Source organism: Telopea speciosissima, chromosome 4 (genome assembly GCF_018873765.1).
Source record: "Telopea speciosissima isolate NSW1024214 ecotype Mountain lineage chromosome 4, Tspe_v1, whole genome shotgun sequence".
Taxonomy (NCBI): Eukaryota; Viridiplantae; Streptophyta; class Magnoliopsida; order Proteales; family Proteaceae; genus Telopea; species Telopea speciosissima.
In genome coordinates, this window is record NC_057919.1 from 7265369 (window position 1) to 7288512 (window position 23144).

The window sequence follows — 23144 nt, forward strand, 5'->3', positions numbered from 1 at the left end:
CAATTAAGTACAACCCTGGGTACACCATTTCGGATTGTGAAGAACCTTCGTGTGTGTAGTGACTGCTACTCTTTAACTAAGTTCATCTCCAGAGTATACAACATAGAGATAATATTGAACCGAAACCGAAGCGAGTTTGCAGCAGGGGCAGTAGCGGGGTGGCCGATGGCAGGGTGAGGGCAGTGGGGAAGATGAGAGGAGATCGGGTGGGAGGCAGGGGTCTTGGGATAGGGATGATGGGAAAAGGAGAACTAAGGAAAATCCAGATTCCAGAGATTAGGGTTTAAAAACCGGATATAGAGAGAGGAGAAGAAAGAATTCAAATCGTTCAACCCAATGACGAAATCGGCGACAATTTCAATTTAATCCAGGTCGACGGAGGAAGACGCAGTTTTGATAAGGACACATCCAGCACCCATTATCGTGTCTAGCCATCACTTACATATCTCTGTTCGTAGGTACCCTATCTTTAAGGTTGCTTTCCAAATTCTACTTCATTCATGGCGGTTCAATCAGGTGGGTTTCCACTTGGGTCCAATCTACTGGTTTTCCTCTCCTCCTCCTCCCCATCTACCTCCCTCGCCTCTTTAATTCCAGCAAAACACCATAGTCAGCCCTTCTCTCACTTCACCCTTAAGCTTCTCGTCATAACCGTGGTGATGGGCACCCCCCACTTGGGTCCAATCTGCTGGTTTTCCTCTCCTTCTCACCCATCTACCCTATCTTTGTCTCTGCATTCTATTTTACTTCTGAAATTTTGATTCCTCTGTCTCAAATGGGTTCTTCTTTTTCTCATATTTCACATCCCTAATTCAACAAATTTTTTTTCCTCTTTTATTCTTTTGAAGGATTGGAACTTTTTAATTGATTCTCACAGGAATTCCCTTTTCTTGTCTTCTCGAACAGTTACATCAAACAATAACAACGGCAACGAGAGTGGGTTTTCGGGCAATACCGTTAATCAGAGCCGATTCTCTGCATGCGGAAGCCTGGATGAGTCGTTTCCCAATGGCCACATCTTGCCTCCAGTGAGGTGGGGCTCACGGTGGGATGGTAATGGTGTTAATGGTGGGTGGTGGTGGTGGTGGTGGGTATGTAAAAGAAGATGATGATTTGGAGAAGATGAGGGTATTTTTGGTCTTTCCAAATTTTAGCAAATAGGTCAGAATAATTAGGTTCTTTTAAATTTTAGAAAAGATAGAAGAAAGGGTAGTTTGTTTATCTTATAACATTTAATATCTGGTGTGGACTTAAATGGCATTAGGGGGTAAAGCAGGGATGGTACGTGGAATATTGAGGAGCTTAAGGGGGTACAAGGAATATTGGGTGCATTATAGGGGGATACGTGTACTTTACCCTATTAATTTTCTGAGAAAAGAGTTTTATGTCTGAAAATGTGGTCCCTATACTAAGGGCCAATGGAATGCATGAGAAAGCATCAATAGAACAGGACTTCCACCTTTTATAAGAGGCAGGGTGGTCATTTCGCCCCATCATGTGTATGAGCGCAAGAGCCATGCTCCCGGAAAGAGTCCCTTTTTCTTATTTTTCTTTTTTTTTTTCATTTGTATTTGCATTTTATTTTTATTTTTTTTGGTAAGAAATTTGTATTTGCATAAGGTATATAAGAATGAAATAAATTAATAAATAGTTCATTAGATTAGTTAAGAAGATGCTAAGGATTTGAGGGTTAAAAGTTAAGAGTGTGAGACACTGTATAGATAAGAAAAGTTGGATCCACTATTATAGTGGAACTACTCATGTACGAAACTACGAATGTGGGTCCTACTGTATAGGCAAGATCCCAAATTGTAACAAATTTGTGGAGGTTAGTGATTATTAATAACATAAGAAAGTGCTATTAACCAATTCAACATTTGGATTTGCATAATACAATGAAGGAAATTGAATTCCAATGCTAAATTAGGACTAGACGACAGTATGCCTACATTCACTCTAAATCTTCTCCCTATCCATAAATCAACTCTATCCAATCAGTCGATTTATATTATAATTTTAGGATTCAGGTTGATTCAGACTATCTCCGACTGAATCGGAATCGAAATTAACAAGACACGTTATCAATCAATTCCACTTAGACTTTGTTTATTTCGACATAAAATTTTACCTAATACGGAAGATACTGCAATCTCTACTTAATACTCATTTGATGAGAAAATAATCAAACAAACGAAAGCACAACACCGTTGGAGGATTCAGGATTAAAATCAGATTGTTGATTGCATCCAATCAGAATTGGCGGATTCCCATTTTGATTTTGGCCGATTTGAAAAGTCGATTCATAATGAATTTCTAGGGTTCAAGTTGATTCTGATCAATTCCAACTGAAGCATAATTGAAATCGATGAATACTGTAATATTTTTTTGGTAAAATATACTAAAATCTCTACTTACTATTTCGTTGATGGGAAAATAATCTAACAAACATGGCATAACATGGTTGGAGGAATCATAATCAAAATCAGATTATCGATCCTGGCCAATTGAATCAGATCAAACTCGATAGATATCGATTTTGATTCTGATTGATTTGAATCAATCAATTCATATTGGATTTCTAGGGTTCAAGTCGATTTCGATGGATTCCAACTGAATGGGAATTGAAATCGAAGAAAACGGAACCGGTGCTCAATTCACTTACTTGAACCATGATGCATAGAGGATACTACAATCTCTACTTACTACTCAGTTGATTTGAATAAAGGGCCAAGAAAAACCTTAATAATGGTTATCAAATTATATTGCACTACTGATCAATTTCGTCAACCTAAGACATGGGTCATAATTGGACCTTAACAATCACTTTAAAGATAATGATATGTTATTACCTATTTGATAGCTACTAAGGATCAAAGTCTGAACCGACCAAAACTCAAGGACTGGTTCATCATTTTGATTCTTGATGATGATAATTGAACCAGATTTTGTAACTACATTCAAAGGAAGGCTAAACTTATTTTAAAGTTGCTTTATTCCTCATACAAGGGCAAATGTGGTAATTTGTGATCTTCGTTTTAATTCCTAACCAAAAAAAAAAAAAAAAAGCAAAGGTCTTCATTTTAATCAAGGTAGTTTTTTGGCATTAGAAAGAAAAAGTTTCAAGTGGTAGGAGATTAAATTTAGGAGAAAGTTTTTAAAACGGCTAAGTAGAGATAGGACATTTTAGGATCCACATCCTCTACTTCCAGCGGCTATACTTCTATCCTACTTCCACGAGTTCTCAGCGTGCCACCTGTTTTTATGACCATCCAACGGTTGTACTTTAATTAATTCAAACTTTTTTGAATTAATGATGGGACCTGTTTGAACCACCATAAACCCCAACCCAACCCAACCCAACCGGTTCAGTCTCACTCAAACCTAACCCACTTCTAACTGAACCATTTTCACTCAAACTAAACCCATCTCCATTTCACTTCGAACGAGAAACCCTAAAACTGAGTTGCAGAGCTCCTCTACCGCTCCACATTCGGGAGAACCTCTCCATCGCCCCATTTCATTTCAGTCAAACTCACACTCAGCTAGGGGTTTCAAATCGATTTGGAGCCATCATCATCTTCTTCCTCCCTCTCTAATTTCCCTTAATATTAACCTGGTTACTCTACCCACAGACTCTAACCCACAGACTAAGGGGTTGATACGGTCAATGAACCAGGGTACCATAGTTCACACCCGCTCTTGAAACGTTATGGAGAAGTTGGAGGAAGAGGAGGAAGGAGAAGAAGAGTAATCGGAGTAGTATTCTCTCTCCGAACGAATCCCTTGAGGTTGTACAAATGTTACAGGAAATTCTCTTAAATCGAAATTGGAGAACTCTGAAAAGTTTTGGCTATCAAACTCTCTTGACAATCATCCACGGGAACCTAAAATTTAAATCTCGATTCTCTTATATTTTTGTTTTATAATTTTGTTTAAAATTATTATGACTTCACTCAAAATCAAAATCGCAAAATACATATATTCATCATCTTCCATTACAAATTGATTCAGTATCACAAGGTACAATATTTTTTTGCATCTCTCTGCATTTGAAACAAACAATTCATCATCGATATTGTTGTAATTGTATTACAATTCTTACTTGAAACAACCATGCAATACAATAGATTAAGCGAGAAAAGGCTTGATGAAATGAGAAGACAAGCTTGAATTTGATGTAGAACCACACCGCAACAACTTGAACAAGCTTGAGGTTGAGTCACACTTTGGTGCGCTTTAAGGTAATTGATGCTCCTTTCGCACCACTACCCCAAGATAAAACAATACCTAGGAGCCAAGAGCTTCAACAAGAACCTCTAACACACTTAGAAGAAAAGAGAGAGAGAGAAAATAATACTCTATGATTGCTAAATTGAACATGTATCAAAGATATCTCTAAAAGCAATTGGTTGGGTTTATATGGCCCAGACCAATCCTTGCATTCCCTTGAATTCTCAAGAATAACCATCCACTTATGACCAAATTGAAGAATAAGATTTATGGGCATGAATATGGACATGAATTGGAGGTTAATTCCAAATTCATGGTCATTCCCCACTAAGGGTCGTGAATGACCTTAAAATTCATTCATTCTCCACTAAGACCATAAAGGCCTTAAAACCCCATAAAATGGTCATTCTCCACTAAGGACCATAAAGGCCTTAATACCCATAAAGGAGAGACATCACCTATGGCCATGAATTGAGAAATCAATCTCATTCAATATCTTGACCCACCTTCCCACTCGATGATAGTGACCATGAATAGACTTTAGGTACCATAGAATGTTACAACCTTTGAATTACTTCTTTGATCACATGGGTCCCACACCATAACAAAGCAATCAAAAAATTTTGAAACTTAAAATAAAATAAAATATATTTTAAATCTAACAGATATGACCAATTCTTGCAACTAGAATTTACAAATCCATCAGCAAGAGAAGCCCACGCCTTCAATGTTCAGCTCGAATCATCTATAGCACAGGATGCAAAAAGAACCTCCCCCACTCCATTTGTTAAATCCTCTTTAAGGATAATCATCCAACATCATCGTCATTTGCAGGAGGAAGAGGAAAATAATAGAATTCCACATTAATCAAGTCCCACAAAACCCCAGTCCTTGAAAAAAGTTGAAAAGTCTCTAATATTACTTCTCACTACAGCTTCTCTGTTTTTAGTGAGTGAAAAAAGAACAAAAACCCGCACTTACTCAGTTTGTTTCAATTTTCATCGATAGAAAGATAAATCAAGAACCCATCTCTAACATTGTTCACAACCACTCCTGAAAACGTTATGGAGTAGTTGGAGGAAGAGGAGGAAGGAGAAGAAGAGTAACCGGAGTAGCTTGAGAAAGGATTTTTATCCTCCCAATGACGAACAGAGTTTCCTTAGTTAGGGTTCCCAGACCAATGACGAACAGAGCTTCACGATACAAGCGAAGAAGAGGGCATCAATGATAGTTAGGGTTCAATGTTTAGGGAGGAAGATAGCTTAGAGTTCAGAAGTAGGAGAGAATCGAGTCTTCAGTGGAGGAGAGCTACGTTAAGCCAGGTCAAGAGAGCTCCCGTCTTTAGCATCCAACGGAGGGAGGAAGAAGACGATGATGGCCCCAAATCGATTTGAAACCCTAGCTGAGTATGAGTTTGAGTGAAATGGGTTTGGGTTGATGAGTCGAACCGATCGGGTGGGTTTGGTTTGGGGTCTAAGGTGGTTCAAACATGATGTCATGCGGTTTTCAAAAAATTTTGAATTTTTTTAGTTTCAACCATTAGATGCATGTCAGGCCAGGTGGCGCACTGGGAGTTCATGGAAGTATGATGGAATTACAAGCTTTGGAAGTAGAGGATGTGGATCCAGACATTTTACCAAAAAAAGAGAGAGCAGAGATAGGACATTGTACTCTGGAGGAATAAACCACAAATTAGAATAAATTTTCGAATTGTTATCCCCTCCAATTCGCTGCCCCCTTCAATTCCTCCAATTCCGCACATGGGGGGTGGAAATGACTACTCTACCCCCTACTCAAAAACACGGCCCAAGATGGGGCCCACTCCCCCCTATTAGAGGAATTGGAGAAATTGGAGGTGATAATTATTCTAAACTCTCTCATCCATGGGGACGAAATTTCTGAAATACTCTAGAATGAATCTATCCCTAGGTTATCGTGGTATGTCAAACAACAGAATTTAGCCCCTTAAAATTAAATAAAAAAGAGAAGGGGTATGCTGCCTCATGTCGGTTATGTGACCCCTAAGCCAACATAGGAACCAATGAGAGCATACATACAAGCATCCAAAGAGAGGGTTGGAGTGGTCATTTCACTGCTCCATGTGAGAGGGCACAAGGGGACGTTGCTAGACAACATTCTTTTTTCCAATAAATAAATTAGGAAGAAAGAATGCTACTAGGCTGGGTAAGGTATACCGGTGCATCCTTGTGTCTATCTCTCTCTTCTCACAATAAGGGTAGATACGTCATTTCACAGGAGGAATTCTTCTGATGACATTTTTTTTTGGGTAAATAATACTGATGGTATTTTGATAGTCAATACACTTGGGACTATGGTTGGATTATTTTTCTCACTGAATTTGTTTAGGGCAAGAGATCGTTGTCCAGTTGTGTAGTGCCGTTTGTACTAGGGCAGGGACCAATGAGAGCGCACATAAATAGATTTATGTGAATGAGATATTTTATTTCACTGGGGTTGAACAGTAATTTCATGCAGCAATTTCATGTGGTCCTGTACTTGAGTTGTTTGAGTGCAGGAAGACAGGAACCAGGCAACTGGTTAGTATTTTTTTTCCTCTGTATTTATTAGTCATGTCTAACATGCTAACAAAAAAAAATTTGAAGAAAAAAAAATGAAAAAAAAAATTATAAATAATAATTATGGTCCGCACAATACTAAGAATATGATAGTAGAACGCATAACCCAGGTCCTAAAAAAAAATACAGTGATCATAGAAGTAGAAGTGTAGAACAAGTCAAACAATATAGAAAAGAATAAAAAACAGAGGGAATATTGGGGATTTATGTAGGGATGTAAACGGATCGGATTCGATTCGGATAGTGCTATATTTGCATCTACATCCAATTAGCTTTCGGACAAATTCGGATAGTATTAAACGGATGCAAATACGGATCGAAGATTTTATCTAATTAAATGTAAATATAACTTTTTCAAATAGCTATAGCCTATCCGTATTCATATCCGTTTAGCTTTCGGACGAATTCGAATAATGCTTAAGGGATACGGATTTCTACTATTAATTTACATCCCTAGATTTTTATAAATTCGCAATCAATATTCAATAGTCCAATACGGCATATAGAGAAAGAGCGGGTCCCACATTCATTCCACCCTGTATATACCTTATACATGAATGAAATAAATACGGCAATCGGGTTTTGTTTTTCATTTTCATTTCTCTTCTCCTCTGTGCAAATCATGACTCTTTTCCATTCCATTCGGTCAAGGAAAAAGAGAAATCCCTCCTTTTCCTTTGCTAACCCCCCTTAGATTCTTCTACAGCTCTCCTTTGATTAGCTTTTGTCCAAATCATGTCAGATTTCAGCAAAACTGCACCATTCAGATGCTTCTTTTGACTCTGTTTCTCTAAACGCGTCTTCAAATCTAGGGTTTTTATGGGGTTTATGAGTCTTTGGGTTTATTGGGTCGACCAAAGCTTTCCTGATCTCATCAAATAAGATCGAGTTTTCGCAGGTTTTGTTTTTGTGGTTTTCTGAATTAGTCTGGCGTCACTGTTGGTGGAATTTGATAGCTGATCACCATATTCTGGACATGCATAGGATCTTATTATTTTTCTCCTTGCAAGATGAGGTTCAGTGTTAACAAGCTCGACCTGAGTGTTACTCATCTTATTCGAATTTAATCGGTTTTCAGAAGAATCTGCCACGTGGGACGTTCTGAGTTGGGTACAATATTTATTGGAATTCCATGGCTTACATGTCGATTCCGAGTTCTGGTTCCGGATCGAGATCGAGTTCGAATTCCGGGTTTCAATTCTTGAATTCTCCTTTCGGAGACACCACTTACACCAAAGTCTTCGTCGGTGGATTGGCTTGGGAGACGCAGAGCGAAACTATGCGTCGATACTTCGAGCAGTTTGGAGAGATTCTCGAGGCGGTCGTGATTACAGATAAGAATACGGGGAGGTCGAAAGGTTATGGTTTTGTGAGTATTTATTGTTTTGGGTCGTTAGTTCCTTGCAGCTTTTCATATATTTTGACTCTTTTGATAGTCTCTGTTTATTTTTGGTTTGGTGGGGGGGGGGGGGGTGTTGTGTTTGGGTGTGTGTCTCCACACCTCAATACAGTCTCAGGTCAAGGATCCATTACTGTAACTTGGTAACTAAAAAGGAGGATAAATGTGGAATTTTGGGAATTGGCCAATAATAGGAGGAAAATTGACTTTGAAGAATGGAATTTTATAATGTTTAGTTTCTTTCAGTTGGCCAGAGAGATGACTTGGTTTTCGTTGGATTGATTTGTATGGAGGGTTTAGGTGACTTTCCGTGATCCTGAATCTGCAAGGAGAGCCTGTGCTGATCCAAACCCTGTTATTGACGGTAGGAGGGCTAACTGTAACTTGGCTTCACTTGGGCGACCTAGGCCTGGTCCGCCTTATGGTATTTCCTTTGATCCTTCCAATAACTTATGATTCATGACTTCTTGTTTGCACCTCTTGACTTATGCAATGAACTTGAACTCAATTATATCATGAAGTTGGTCATTTCTGTCTGAAATTTTATCCTTCTTTAATGTGATGAATGATTGGAGTTTGTTAGATGTAATATATGTTATCTTTATCGATTTGGGAAGACCATGAACTGAGGCTTATTCATATTGTTGAAGTTTCTATTGTGCATCCGCACTTTGGTGTCAACAAGATGTTCGAAGGTAGAAATATGTTCGAAGGAATCATGAGCTTTGGTTTTTTCTCCCTTTGTGTTTATGTGTTATGGGCAGAGATTGGAGTTGCCTGGGATTTGTACAATAATTTTTTTTGAGGCAGTGGAGCCTTGAGTATAAGATTTATGCTTGGTCTCACTTTGGGAGCACATCTCCGGTCTCTTTTCTCTCTTACTACCATAAAGAATGTTTAAGAAAAAAGGCTGCCACCTGGCCAAAATCATCTTTAGTATCAGTACTGCCATTATATTGGAATTGTATTCATCTGTTCATAAATGGTGGTAATCAATCTTATGCATGTCAGAAAAATATAAATGTGTCCAAGATATTGCATATACCTTGGCTATTTCAGATTCTTTATTTGATTTGTTGGTAATCACACAAACCACACGACACATGCCAATCCCAAAAGGTTAACCGAATTTTAGGATCGTGGAATGGTGAATATACACAACGCACACCATGCACACAGCCAATGTGGGACTAAAACCACGCACCCAACGATTCTTTATTTTTTGAAAACTGTTGCTTCCCACTGTTTTTTTACCTAATCCAAAAGCTTAACATATCTGATAGAACCAGTTGAAATGATATATATGAGCCCAGTATACCAGCCCTTATCTTTTCATATTTAAGCTTTATTTTTTAAATGAATCCAAAAGTTTTAACATGTATCATCAAACCAATTTAACTCTTATCAAGTGGCTTATGTATTTTTTTTTTCCTTAGACCTACCATGGTGCTTGAAATGCTGAAATTGACTAGGAGTTAGCATTTATAATTTATGATATATCGAGGGTAAATAATCCCTTTTTAACATTACCAGGAGTGTAATGCGAAAGGGTCTGGTTTAGGTCAATTCAATTATACTACATTACTACCCGATGATTTCTGGAAATATGAAAATGTACTATTTGCAGGGATGCCTATTAAAAGATTTTTTTAGGACATGAGATGTCAGTTAATAGCTCTACTAATTTTTGGGTTAAACAATTAATGCTATTCATCACTGACCAAGTGGGTGGGCCTTGGTGCAACGGTAAAGATGCTCCATTGTAACCAAGTGGTCACAGGTTCGAGTCTGGAAACATCCTCTCTACGAAAGCAGGGGTAAGGCTGCGTATATGCCCTTTTTTTTTCATTACTGACCATTTAATTCATTATTTTTTTTATGCCAAAATTGTCTATCATTAGCAAGTTTACAGAATAGTTAAGTTCAAAACCTTGGAAAATCCATGTGCACTATTGCCTGTTAAACAAAAAGGAAGCATTACCCCTGTTTAAGTATCCAAATATTTGATAATCATGTTTGGAATTTGCACTCGAACCTCTCTTTTCTACTATAATTTTTTATTAATAACTTGTTTAAAAAGCTAATTTCTCCAAAACTTTGAAACCCCGATGTAGAGGGACTGCCGACTAAAATAGGATATTATTTATGTGTCTACTATTCTGGTTTCTTCATTTTTCTTTCTTTTTTATATCAATGTTCTTTTTTATATCAATGTTCTTTTGTGTGTCTCTTTTCTTTACTAGAAATATAGTTCAAATGCAAGTTATAGGATCCAGCCATGATCTCATCATGGAAATATAAAGTACTAATGATATATCCTGCCCGAAAAGGCAAATATTGGGTTATGACTCTTCTGTTTTTTTTTTTTTTGGGGTGGGTCCAAACAGGCAATATTAGGTTCCGTGTCTTTTGTGTGTGTGTTTTTTTGGGTGTGCCCAAACAGGCAATAATGTGTGCTGTGTGTCCAATAGTGGCAATAGGTCGGACCTTTTCTTTGCAAACCAATCCAGAATCACGTAATGTTCAAATCCAGCAATTGGGACTCAAGAAAACCCTCGTGCTCTTTATTGATATTCATGCTTTGAATTTGGTATACAAAAATTTATTTTATTTTCTGCTATTCATTCAAGCTGTTCAAACTCATTAAGAATCAGATTATATTCAATTCCAGCGCCGATCACCCAAATAAACTTTTGTGCTTTTTATTCTTATTTTGTCTTTGAATTTGGTGCACATATTTATTTCTTTATTTTCTTCTATTATTCAACCTTCGCTCAAGTGTCCTGTCATTTTTTAAAGAAAAATTTATGTATTTGTGTATGTATGTACCATTGGATGGATGAACGTTTTTACACTAAAGCATCTTTGTTTTTTGGGGTAGAAACACTATAGCATCTTATACCTGATTAGGTGTGGAGATAATAATTTGATTCCCTTTTATTTTATTTTACAAATTTTCTTTGAATTTGTTTGTTAATACCTTAGCTTTCCTCCTTTCATGAGTTATAGTTAAGAGTTACCTTCTCTGCTTTGGCTTCATATAGGGCGCCTGAGGTCAGCAGGTCCCTTTTTTGGCAGTTTACAAGTTCCTCGGGGAGCATATGTAGGAAGCCCTGGTTACCACCAACCGGTTTCTTACAGTTACCAACAAGGATTTGCATATCCTCCATATGGGTGAGTTCTTTTTCTTCAAGTTTCCGATAGCATGTAATGTTACAAAAGCTTGGTAAGCTCTATTTGGTTAGATCCTGAATTGGGAGTCCAAGATCTTGTGTGTCTTTATTCAAAGTGTTGAGTTCGAGTCATGGCTTTAGTTAATACACACATACGTCCATGCAACAATATATTTATGTATGCATACATTGCATCTTAATTTGTTTTGGTTGGGTGAATCCTAACTCAGTGGAGAATAATTGATGATTTGAAACAGACCCAGACCTGCTTATAGGGTGATGCAATCCAGGGTTCGATAACCCTGGTTTGGATCGCTTATGGCCCACCCAAGAGAGACAAAAGATATAATATAATGGCAATTCTGTAAATTATCTCAAGTCTACAAAAGATTGGCAGTCTGGTAAATAAATATAGAATCTTAAAGGTCTACTTAGGACGACAGAGAAGGAAAGGATAGACGAGAGGTTACCAAATAAAGAGTAAGGGCAAACTAGGAATTGAGATGACTACTAAAGTATATGAACTGAATTAGAAATAAAGGGGAGGGGTATATATGGAAATAATAAAATAAGGCTTCGAAAAACAACCCATGATTTGAGGTTGTCTTCAACCTTACGACAAGAATTAGGGCGGTAGAACAGAACCTAATTCGATTGGGAGAACTCCTTCGTTGGATCAGAAATCAGTCCGCAATCTTAGGATTCGTTGACTTTTCTGCTGTTCTCTCAGACCCAAACGAGAATCATTCGAAACAGTGGACAGAAGATTGATAAAATTTTGCTGAAACTAACCCAAGCGATGGTTGCAGTTTCATGCGTGATTATGGATGGATAACTCGCAACAGAGGTGAACTTTGGAGCTAAGATCCTAGGGGTTGGGTCTCCCCAGGTTAGTGATGTTATCCCCAAAGTTAGAGATTTCTCTCTTGCTAACTCAAAAATAACGTCAGAACAGGGCAGCGAACTGAGTAGAAAATTAAATGAAGGAAAAGGAAGGACACAAAGGGACGAAATGACCACCCCCTCCCCCTTGATGCCAACACGCGTACTCTCATTGGCCCCCCACACGCACAGGGGCCACGCTCCCCCACAGAGAACGCCAACCCTTAATCTAATTACTTATTGTAAAACACTAATCTCACGTACCCCGGCCTAAAATTTGGCCTTGTTATTGAGCCCGTTACAAGTAAAAACATTTTAAACAGAAGCCCATACCCAAGTACTAGCAAAATAAGACCAGTCCTGCATAATTATGACAGGTATCGGCTACAACAGGCAAGAGACTTTAGCAATTGAGCTAACTTGACACCTTCAACTTAGTTTTGAAATTGGAGGACCAGTTATAAATCAAGTGGAGTTTTTGAACAAATTGTCTTCATTTCGCAAAAGGCCAAATGGTTGTTATCTCCCCTCCTCCTCCCCTTGTTTTTCCTTGGTGACATAGCCTAGTTACCTAATAGCAACTTGTTCATATCCAAGGTTCATTTCGCCAAAGGCCAAACGGTTGTTATCTCCCCTCCTCTTTCTCTTGTGTTTCCTTGGTGGCATAGCCTAGTTAAATAATAGCAACTTGTTCCTATCCAAGGTTAATGGGCCTTGCAACGTTTGATGGACATGAGAACGACATATTTGCCGAATTTATTCTCTTTTTTTATTGTGTTTATTTATATACTAAAATTTGGGTAAAAGATGTTCTTCTCCATGTTTATGCATATAATGCATTTTGTACATATGCAAACATGTAACGGAGAAGTCACTTTATAGTCCCACACTCCCACTGTAATTTGGTTGTGTAGTATAATCATGCTTGCTTATTAATCCAGACGATTGGCTAAAAATTACACTGGGAAGAATAATAAAACTCAACTCCTCTTTGAACAGCTTGTACTGTCATTACTCATTACATGATCAAGTGTTTAGGATAGGACCACCCAATATGATATTTGCTTTTTCACAGCCACATTGTTAAAGAAATGTCATATCGATTGGAAGTGCTGCTTTGATGAGCAAATGTGCCTTTAGTTCAGTAGGCAAACTCAATTTCTGTGCCTTGTCTCGGTTGTCTTCTGAGCTTGTCCTGTGTCTGGATACCAAGATACAGTTTGGGAATGCTCCACAGAAACATTCCAGATGTTCCTGGTTTTCCTGGCATAGGGCTTTCCAGTGCTGGGAACTTGCTGAACACTTCCAGAGATTGTTCCAAAACTGCTACTTGATACCTGAAAAAAGAAATATGAATAATTCACAAGCTTAATATTCTCAAGAGATGCTATGGTTTTCTTTTCGTGCAGGTACACTACATATGGACCTGAATACGTCTACCCACAGGTTGAGAGTCCTGAAATCACCACCACTACTGGAAATTCACTTCTATTAGGGAAAGAGTGTGTACACTGTACAGGAACAGAGAGATCCTCGCTTAGCTGACTTGCTTCAATTTTTGTGTGCCTTCTTCTTTTCTTGCAGGGTGTTTATAATCCTTACATGGGTCAGCAATATCTTCAGATATATGGGGTACCGGGGGCAGTTAACCCAGCTGTCTACCCTTTTGGGCAATTTGGTCAGCCTCTTCCTGGCAGTCATGGGTATGCAACGGTTCAGGGCTACGCAATGCCAGGTCCTCATCTTGTGCAATATAGTGGGCCCAGTGTCAACGGAGTAACCACAGCTCCTATTCCTACAATTCAAGCCTCGTATCCTACAGGTAACTTCTTTAAATTACATAAGTTGTTCTTGCAAGTCAGATGACAATATTAAACTGAGATCCGCAAAGTCCAATGTAAATATGCTTGTATCTGTGGCTACTGCAGAACTGGACAGTCTTGTCACTTCTAGTTAATTGGCAATGTGATTGTAAAAGATGTAATTATCCATCCACCCACCCTACCATATGTCCAAATACATGAATGTGTGCATGGATGGAACATGCCTGTGATACAAAGAAACGATGTTGCACCACATACATTGTCAATTCTTATTTCTTAGTTCTTAATCATGGTTACAGTCTTTGGCCCCTAATGGATTAATCAGTGGGCCAAAAACTTATGACACTTTTCATTACTACTAACTAAAATTGGATTACTAGATCAGATATTTGCAGTTTTTGGTTGCCTTTGATCTGGGAGGTGGTTCAATTTGTTTGGTGGTCAGGATGGATGACCATGGAAACAGAGTTACCATAAAGGTGGCGTCGCTATTGGTTGCACATCATTTCTTTTTATAAAATCAAGCATTCCCACTGAACTTTTGAACCCCTATACGGCTATACTAATATTAGCATGAGGCTATGAGAAGGTTTATTAAAGTACATTAAAATTGTAAGAAAACATATGACTACAAATGATGATGACAATTTCATGCACGTGTGTTTCTTGATGAAGCAAATATATGTAGTCATAACTTGGTTGTGTAGCTGTTTATGAACTTACCCAGGAGGGTGAGGAATTGGCTTGGTAAGGGTACAGCCTGATACATGCATGTGACTCAAAATTAGGCAACTTTATTGGATTTGTCAGGTGTAGCAGCTCCAGTTCCTTCACAGCCACAGTTCATGGTTCCTGCTCATTCTCCTCAGTTCACGCAGGGTAGTGGTTCAGACCAGACGATAGGTTGAAGGGTAGATCGAACGAGTTGCATCTTGACGTATGGAAACCTCTCTCTTCTTTTCAGCTGGAAGGAATAGTACTCTTTTTCTTATTTTGTAAGAGTTGTTTTTATGTTTATCTGCAGGTTCCTTAGATTGCAGCAGGACTAAGAGCAGCAGTACTGCTACTTGAGTGGCGGGCTTCGAATCTAGCCTTGCAAGTTATTTTCTTTGCATTCTAGAGGTACAATCTGATTCTTGCTATATTTGGATATAGTTTCAAATAACAACCTAAGTCGGGTCAATCGATGCTTTCAACTTGAAGTTATTTGAAGAAATTTATGGTACCTAATAATCGGCAGACTTGAGATGCTGCTCTGGCATAGTAGTGATTTTCATTTAAACATGAATGGTATGCACCATTCTTTGTACAAATTCAGAATACTCATTGCAAAATTATTTCAACGTCTTACATGAATTGAAGTGCATGAAATAACATCTTTTTTGCACCAGTTGCGCCACTATTTTGTTAGATGATGAGCAATCCTCAACGTCTTCCAGCCCATGGGGAAAGATCTTCCCATTCAGAAATGTATATTGTTTGTTTCTAATTGAATGGCCCTACAGTAAACACTTGTATCATACATATTAGAGGAACTAGACCTTTAATATAGGATTGATTTATTGGTCGTTTTGCTCATGAGCAGGTTCCCTTCGCTGTTTCAATCCCCTAATGTTGATTTGAATAGATGGACCAAATTGTGCTTTTTTCCTGAGTACCAAGCCACTTTTCTTTAATATTTAAGTTTTTATTGTTGCGGAACTTCTGAATAATGTTAGTGCTGTATTTTTGCAGGTCATCCGTAGTCGTGGTCACAAGAGATAGCTCAAAAGTCAGATGTCATGTCGCTCCAATTGCCGGAGCTGGGAACAGGGAAGAGCACGGATTGCTCTTCTATCCCATAGTGTCTGTAAAAACACCCTCATTTCCTGCCGGAACTTGAAATAGCTGGCAGAGTGTGGATTTGTGGATGCTGGAATCTGGTTTCCAGCAACCTTGTAGGAACAAAATTGTGTAAATTCTACATGTAGAATCAAAATATGATTCTTTGATGTAGACCCAGGATTTGGTTGTATAGGAGTCGGTCAGTCAATCCCTAGTGTGGAGGGTGGGTCTTGCATTGTAATTAACAGGTCTTGTGTATAGCAGTAGTGATTGTTGGATGAATGTTTTTTATTACATGGTACTTACTGAAATAATGGACTTGACTTCGTTCTTATTAAGACTTGAACATTTCCCACGACCAACCCTATCGATTATTTTGATTCAACCATTTGACCAACTCGTCATTATCGACCCACACTTCTACTTGCCGATACCTTCTTTCAGCTCTTAGAGCAACCCTGCATGATATTTCGGGCCTTTGGTACCAAGTAGTTCCTCCACATCCATGGCTCAATGCAACCAACAGAACTGTGATTTCACCCAAAATACAGCACCCCAGCCAGCAGTAGTAGTAGCCGAATCACAACAGCTATCACAGATTAAAGGTGGATGATCCGTCAATGGTGATGGAGGAATTTCATGGCTGTTAGAGAATGCAAGACATTCTGGAACGTGTTATCCGCATTCTAGCTGAGAACGGCTGAAAAGGAGAATAGCCTGTCCCCAAACGGCACTCTCATTCAATGTTGGGAATGTATTTCTAAGAATTCATTCCAAGAATGCATACTAAACAGAACTTTATGAGGCAAAAATGGGAAGTTATTTGAAAGTGTGTGCAGAGTAACAACCCTCCCCCCATTATCCTCTTCTATTCCTAAAATGTGGCAGTGATAGGTGGAGATGTTGACATCTAGCAGCTGCTGCATCCAACTGTCCGAACTCATTAATATGGACAGTTGGATGCGACAGATGCCAGATGTTGACAGCTCCACCTAGCACTGCCACACTTTAAGGAATTGGAGAGGATAATTTCTTCCCTCTCCCGCCTCCCTCCAACCAATAAAAAAAAAATCTGGACCAACTTAATGAGATACAGTACCAGTACTTGAACTAAAAAGAAGGTTAACCCAAGAAAATCAACTGTTTTAGCACTTAAAAAGAATACAGTGATTTTGCCAAGATAAAAAAATCTTCATTATATGTTAAATTCAATTTACTGTACATTCATTCAACATGTGACCCCAGCCTCTGTATATTCTACAAAAGTAAAACAAAACAAGGTGGCCTACGCCCTGGCTAATCGGACAGAAAAAATAATTGAATAATACATCACAAGTCTAATATTATTGGCCCTATACATGATTGGAGCATGTTGCTTAGAACATGTTGCACTTCTCCAGAGCTGTGTTCGCTTTGCAAGAGATCCACCAACAAAGGGAAGAAATGTGACACATATCTCCGAAAAGAATCCCTTTCCAAGCCACTCAATACCTGCAATGCTAGTACAGTCAATGAAGTTCGAGCAGCCAATTCTTCTTTTTTTGCTGATCCCAACGGAACTCTCCAGTGTGTCACCGGTTGGTTACCTGGTGTCTGTTTGATGGACTCACAACCTGCACAATTCAAGTATATCTGCAATATTTGTTCACATTCTGCCACTAGCTGAGGTTCTGTGTTCATTATTTTGGAGAGAGATGGGTTCTCTGTGAGTATACTATGCAAAAAGTTGAGGTAGCTCTGGTATGACTCATTTTCAAAGTGAACGATTGGAGGGTCTGAAATCTCCAAGATTGAACACACTTTCCTCAACTTCACCTGTAGGATGGTTTCTGAATTAAGGTTGTGAGCATGAGAAGTAACAGATGAAAATATCTCCACAAGGACTGTCATGTTGGCTGCCGATAAGGATTGTTGGTGTGCCTTACAAAGCTCAGTTATGACCTGTGAAACAAATAAAACAAAGCAATTATATTTTAATGTAATACAGTTGGAAACATCTTTCCCAAATATTGCCAAAAGAATTCTTCCTCGGTAGATTGGTGTAAAAATGATACCCTAGTTTAATACAGATAACGCGGGGCAGGGTAGATACTCATGCTTTACAACCCATTAGCTGGGTCCTCAAAGCATAAACTTGTTTCAAACCACCCCCCCCCCCCATCTCCAAAAAAAAAAGAAGAGATGCAACATATATTGACACATACATATATATATGTTTGGCAATTCAATTAAGGTGGACCATGAAATTTGACATGGTCACCCCCATCAATCCGACAGTCAGAATGTCACATCTGCCCTCTATGTGGCTAAAATAGGTGACCCCATGAAGAGAAGCCTCCCAATTTCATTAAACTAGGAAACCTATTAATAAATATTACAAACTCACACAAACAAACACAGAGAGAGAGAGAGGGGTACGGGTACCTGTACTATGAGCAATTGAACAGCTATATGACCCTTCACTCTGGAAACGACATAGGCGGCAGTTTGCAGGCTATCATCCTCAAGATCATCATGGGTAAATCCATGATCTGAATATAACTCCATATCTGTATAGGTTTGTGAATCATCAGATATCTCGATGTCATCCATGATTCTAAGAACCTTTAAAAATCCAGGCAGAGTTGATGCAGCTGCTTCTTTCAAGCGCAGAAAGAAAACTCCCCACTCCTCTTCAGAAAGTCTGTTGCCCAAGTCACCAGCCAAATGAAGCAACGAAGCTACACCAGCACTAGCCAGACTCTGAACAGGACTGCTAATGAACCTTGTGAGTACTGATACAACGCTTGGTAGCTGAGAACGCACCAAATCAAAGAAACTAACAAAGAGGTCCACCAGATACTGAGCTGCCTCCGTAAAAGTTTCAGAGCTCCATGCATTTTCTTCGGATTTTGAGGATTTAGAATCTAGTGAAAATCTGCCATCATGAATGTCAAACGTTTCTCCTTTTCCTTCAGTGGTACTGTATATGGGAAGAATGACAGATTTGAAAACACCGAGCCAAAAGGGCAGAGAGAATATGTGGCCATGATCCTTCAGAATATTGAAGAGCACTTCTAAAGCACTCCTCCTGATAGTTTGTCTGGGATCAGATGTCAGTTTGGACAAACCTGAAAAGAATTTGCACCTTTCACTTTTTAGATTAGACATGATTTTCAACATGGACAACAAATAAAGGAAGCATAGAGTACTTGGGAGTTAGGACAATGAAGGGTCTTGCCACCAGCCATACCAACTGCTGCTGCAGTCTAACAAAGAATTCTCTCCACCTCCCCCTGGGTGGTTAGCAACCAAGACACATGGTTCAAATTTCGACTGAAATTGGAATCTTATACACTTGATTTCTTTGCCATTTTTGTTGATTTCAGTGAGATGTTTCACGAGATCTTGTTCATTTAGTTATTACCCTCCAATATATGTTTTTCACCAAATTTCAACAGATTTTGGCCCCAATATTCAGCATCTTTTTAACAAATCTCAAAAATAGATAGGGGTTTTATCCGTGACTTTCCTCAAGAGCACCTTACCCCTTTCCCCAACTACTCACCCTAGACTTATCCCTGACTCCACCTAGGTTGTCCAAGAGACAAGAGTTCAATGTTTCACAGATCTCTCCTGCCTTATGTTTTCCACCATTAAAATTTGTATGGTTAACTTTGAAGAAAGATTGTTAGCTGTACAGGTCTACAAGAATTATCAGCAGCAGATAACATTCTCATTGGAGAAATCCTCGCTTCAAGTGGAAAGCTGAAATTCCAGAGATTCAATGGCAAACAAAAATCTCTCTTGACCAATGTCATGGTTTAATATCAACTACAAAACCCTGCTCAGGGACAGGTTGAATGGTAATATTACCTGGAGAGAAATCAGTTAATTCAGTTAATGAGGAGAGGTTGAGTCATTGCTCTCTCTCTCTCTCTCTCTTTTGAGTTTGGGGCAGGGATTTGTGGAGAAAGCAACCAGGGTGGAAACTGAATGCTTTGTCCAAATGACAGCTTTTAGTTAAGTTACTGCATTTCGCAAGTCAAGGGCCAAAACGAAGTCAGGTTGCCAAACCATTTGACACCTACAGAGTATCAATCAGAACGACTTTACATATTAAGATGTTAATGAGCTGATATCCACATTGATAATTAATATACTAAAAGTGTATGATTTTTAAATTTTTTGTCAAAATTTCATAAAAACTGTGAAGTGACGAAAAGAAAAGCATACACCTTAAGATGCCTTTTGGCAGTATTTCATAATTTTGCACATAATACTATATTTTTCAATTTAATCATAAACATAACTACCAAATATATGATAACAAAATAATACCGTATTCTAAAGGGGAAGAAAAAGGGAATATAAACTCTAGTAAAGCATGTTTTTACCCAATATCATGCCTCTTATGGTTGTATGTAATAATCTATACTATTCAAACTTAGAGTAGGTATCAAAATCATAAAGCATTGTTGATGGCTTTCTTTCATATCTAATTTCTATCTGACTCTTAAATTGGCATTTCCTAAAGTTTAATTGCAAAATGTTTAGACTTCCCCATGATTTCTCCATCCACAAATTTTACCTCGTTTTGCCTATAGATTGACTTAAATTATATTTTCTATGAAGGCAAATTTGAAAGCAAGTTACCTGTGAGCAAAGGAACCCAAAAGTAGACTTGATCATCCTTATCTGTGAAGGGAAGTCCATACGAATCATCTCCGTCCATAACTGGAATAGATGAATCATCTTCCTTGCTCTTATCATAGCAAATTAGTCCGCCATCTGCAAGTTTAACAGCACAAAATCGGAGAAATGCAATGGCATTGAGGCTGACATCACTGTTAAATCTGCTATTGGTGAAGGTTATAAGACACTTCACACAATCAGTAAAGGTCGTATTCTCTGTCTCAGTTATGTAGGGAAAATAATCTCTGACGATTTTCTCCATGGTCTCAAAAGCCAATAAAACAATATTCTTGCGTTCATCTGCTGCAGCAGTTGTAAAAACCTGGCAATAAGAACATCATAATGTGAGGACCAAGGTGATTGAAAGACCAACTTGTCCTTTCTTATAACATTAAAAAAAAAAACCCAGTAAGAAGTGTGATCTGGAAAACAATCATCCTTATGCAGGAAAATTTAAGAAGCAAACTCAATCTGACAGTATGAAGTGCACAAATGGGGATAACTTTAATTGTTCAGCAGGGTGATCGAGTCATGCTCCATATCATTTGATGGAATCCAACAATGATCTCACTCTACCAATACATGGAAAAACGTGTGAATCAGATGTGACTGAGAAGGTTAAGAATGTCTTGTCTAGCATTTATAGAATGAAATATAAAGGCTAACATGTATCCTTGAGTAATAAAAGCAACAAATCTTCCTAATAATTTATAAAGAATATGATGTAAGAAAACAATCCATGACTCGTGTGAATCGCAGGATGGCAAGGACTTGCCAAATTCAAGCTTCATCACTGGTCAAGTTGACTCAGTGGCATGGACACTTCAAGTTTCCAAGTCTTAGTGAAAATAACAGTACAAGCCCAAAAGATTCAACATACCGTAAAAACGCTTTTCCAGCCAGATTTCACATTACTCACACGGCTGAGGACCATCTGTGAGACACAACGAACAATTAATTCTCTAATTTCTGCAGAATTGCTTTTCTGCATGACAATCACGAAAGGTCTAAGAAATTCATTCTGAAAATTGTAATTTGCCAGCTCCTCACGCTCTAGGAACTTCATAGCCAGCTGTCGTAATGAATCCATCACAAATATTGAAACAGAAAGATTTTCTGACAACCCAACTGCGACAAAGAAATCTGAAAGCACGCTCCATATGCGAGACCACACCAATCTAATGCGGCTCATGTTATAATGCCTGCCGTAAGAAAAAAGTATCTTCACTAATATACGATACAACTGATAATAAATATATGTACAAAGCATGTTAAAACACTAATTTTGGAATTTTCGGCAGGTATATTCTGGAGATATAAGGTCAATAGTATTCCCTGGGAAATACTTTGCTATTACTATAATATTATATATAGCAAAGTATTATTTTCAGCAGGTTTAAACTCAAGACCTTCCATAGACCATACAAACAAACTAACCCATTAATGATTGCTTCACAGAAGACTAAATATACATATTACAATGGTATCAATGATCAAGCCAGCCCCACAGCCTACCCCGCACATCCTGGACATCAAATTTCAGATCCAGAATTTAGACTGGGCCCCGGCCATGTACGTAGTAGTACTTATTTCCTGTGCTACGCATTGCCCAGAGCATGGCCAGACCCAACAGATTGCAACCCCTTCTATGAACACAGTTCTGGAAACACCAAGAATTTCAACATTATTTCTGGTTCTTCTTAAGTTATATATTTATAACAAAATTAACAAGATAAAAGAATCTTACGCAATTTCAACTATTTTGGTAAGGCTGAAAACACGAGGATCTGTTGGAGACTGCAATTCTGCCATGGAAACTTTACAGAGGGCCTTCACAAAAGCTACAATCGCTTCACTATTCAACCTTTGGCTATGGGCAAATATGTGGTTCAGCTCAAAATTCCCAATCTGATCAAGTAGATTCAAGTTGGAAATAAAATGATTAATCTGATCTGGAGTTACCAGCGCTGAGGCTTTAATTCCAAGAGTAGCACTATCATAAGAGCCCCCTCGAACAACAGCCATTACAGCTGGATTCTGAAGAGCACTTCCTTTTTTCTTTAGAGATGGAAAACCTGGAGACTTCTGTGTCTTATCTTCTGTTTCAGATTGAGATACCACGAAAAAGGATGCATCAGGTGGTGCGCCCTCTCCCAAGAGTTGCAGATGCTCAAATCGGGAGAGGCATGTTAATATGTGCTCCCAGGCTTCCTGAAGATAATTACCGTCTTCAATGGCGATTGATATTATTACCTGTGGAGAAAAACTCTGTGAGGAGAACACACACACACAAGAGAGTGAGCAAGAGAGTAAAGTGGATGCTGGGCCTGGGCCTTGCACATTCAACTACCTGTACCATACATATGGCACATCCTAACATCAGAACTTTGACCGTCTTATGGATGACAAGATAAACATCTAATCATGATCTCAAAAAGAAGGCAAAATAAAAAATGCAGGAAAAAAGAAGAGAAGATCTGATGCAGAAACATCACAATCAGTGCAGCTGTACAATACAGGACAAGTAAACATAAACCTGCTC

General features: G+C 38.5%; 2 protein-coding genes across 3 annotated transcripts in view; one reads left to right on the forward strand and one right to left on the reverse strand.

The window, feature by feature from the left end:
- The first annotated feature begins 7413 nt into the window (after positions 1 to 7413).
- On the forward strand, positions 7414 to 15022 carry LOC122657805 (RNA-binding protein 24-A). Its single transcript, XM_043852599.1, has 6 exons — positions 7414 to 8196; positions 8527 to 8650; positions 11271 to 11400; positions 13691 to 13727; positions 13866 to 14103; positions 14915 to 15022. The coding sequence occupies exons 1-6, from the start codon at positions 7960 to 7962 to the stop codon at positions 15010 to 15012; spliced, it is 864 nt and encodes a 287-aa protein (XP_043708534.1). The 5' UTR covers positions 7414 to 7959; the 3' UTR covers positions 15013 to 15022.
- Positions 15023 to 17107: 2085 nt separating this feature from the next.
- The window catches only part of LOC122657802 (brefeldin A-inhibited guanine nucleotide-exchange protein 1-like), a 47297-nt gene continuing 41260 nt past the window's right edge, over positions 17108 to 23144 (reverse strand). For both annotated transcript variants that reach the window (XM_043852594.1, XM_043852595.1), the window contains 5 exons: positions 22350 to 22855; positions 21483 to 21804; positions 20564 to 20924; positions 18353 to 19038; positions 17108 to 17869 (listed from right to left, as the gene is read on the reverse strand). In XM_043852594.1, the coding sequence (XP_043708529.1) occupies positions 17258 to 17869; positions 18353 to 19038; positions 20564 to 20924; positions 21483 to 21804; positions 22350 to 22855 (2487 nt within the window). In that variant the 3' untranslated portion in view covers positions 17108 to 17257. The remainder of the gene's footprint in view (positions 17870 to 18352; positions 19039 to 20563; positions 20925 to 21482; positions 21805 to 22349; positions 22856 to 23144) is intronic.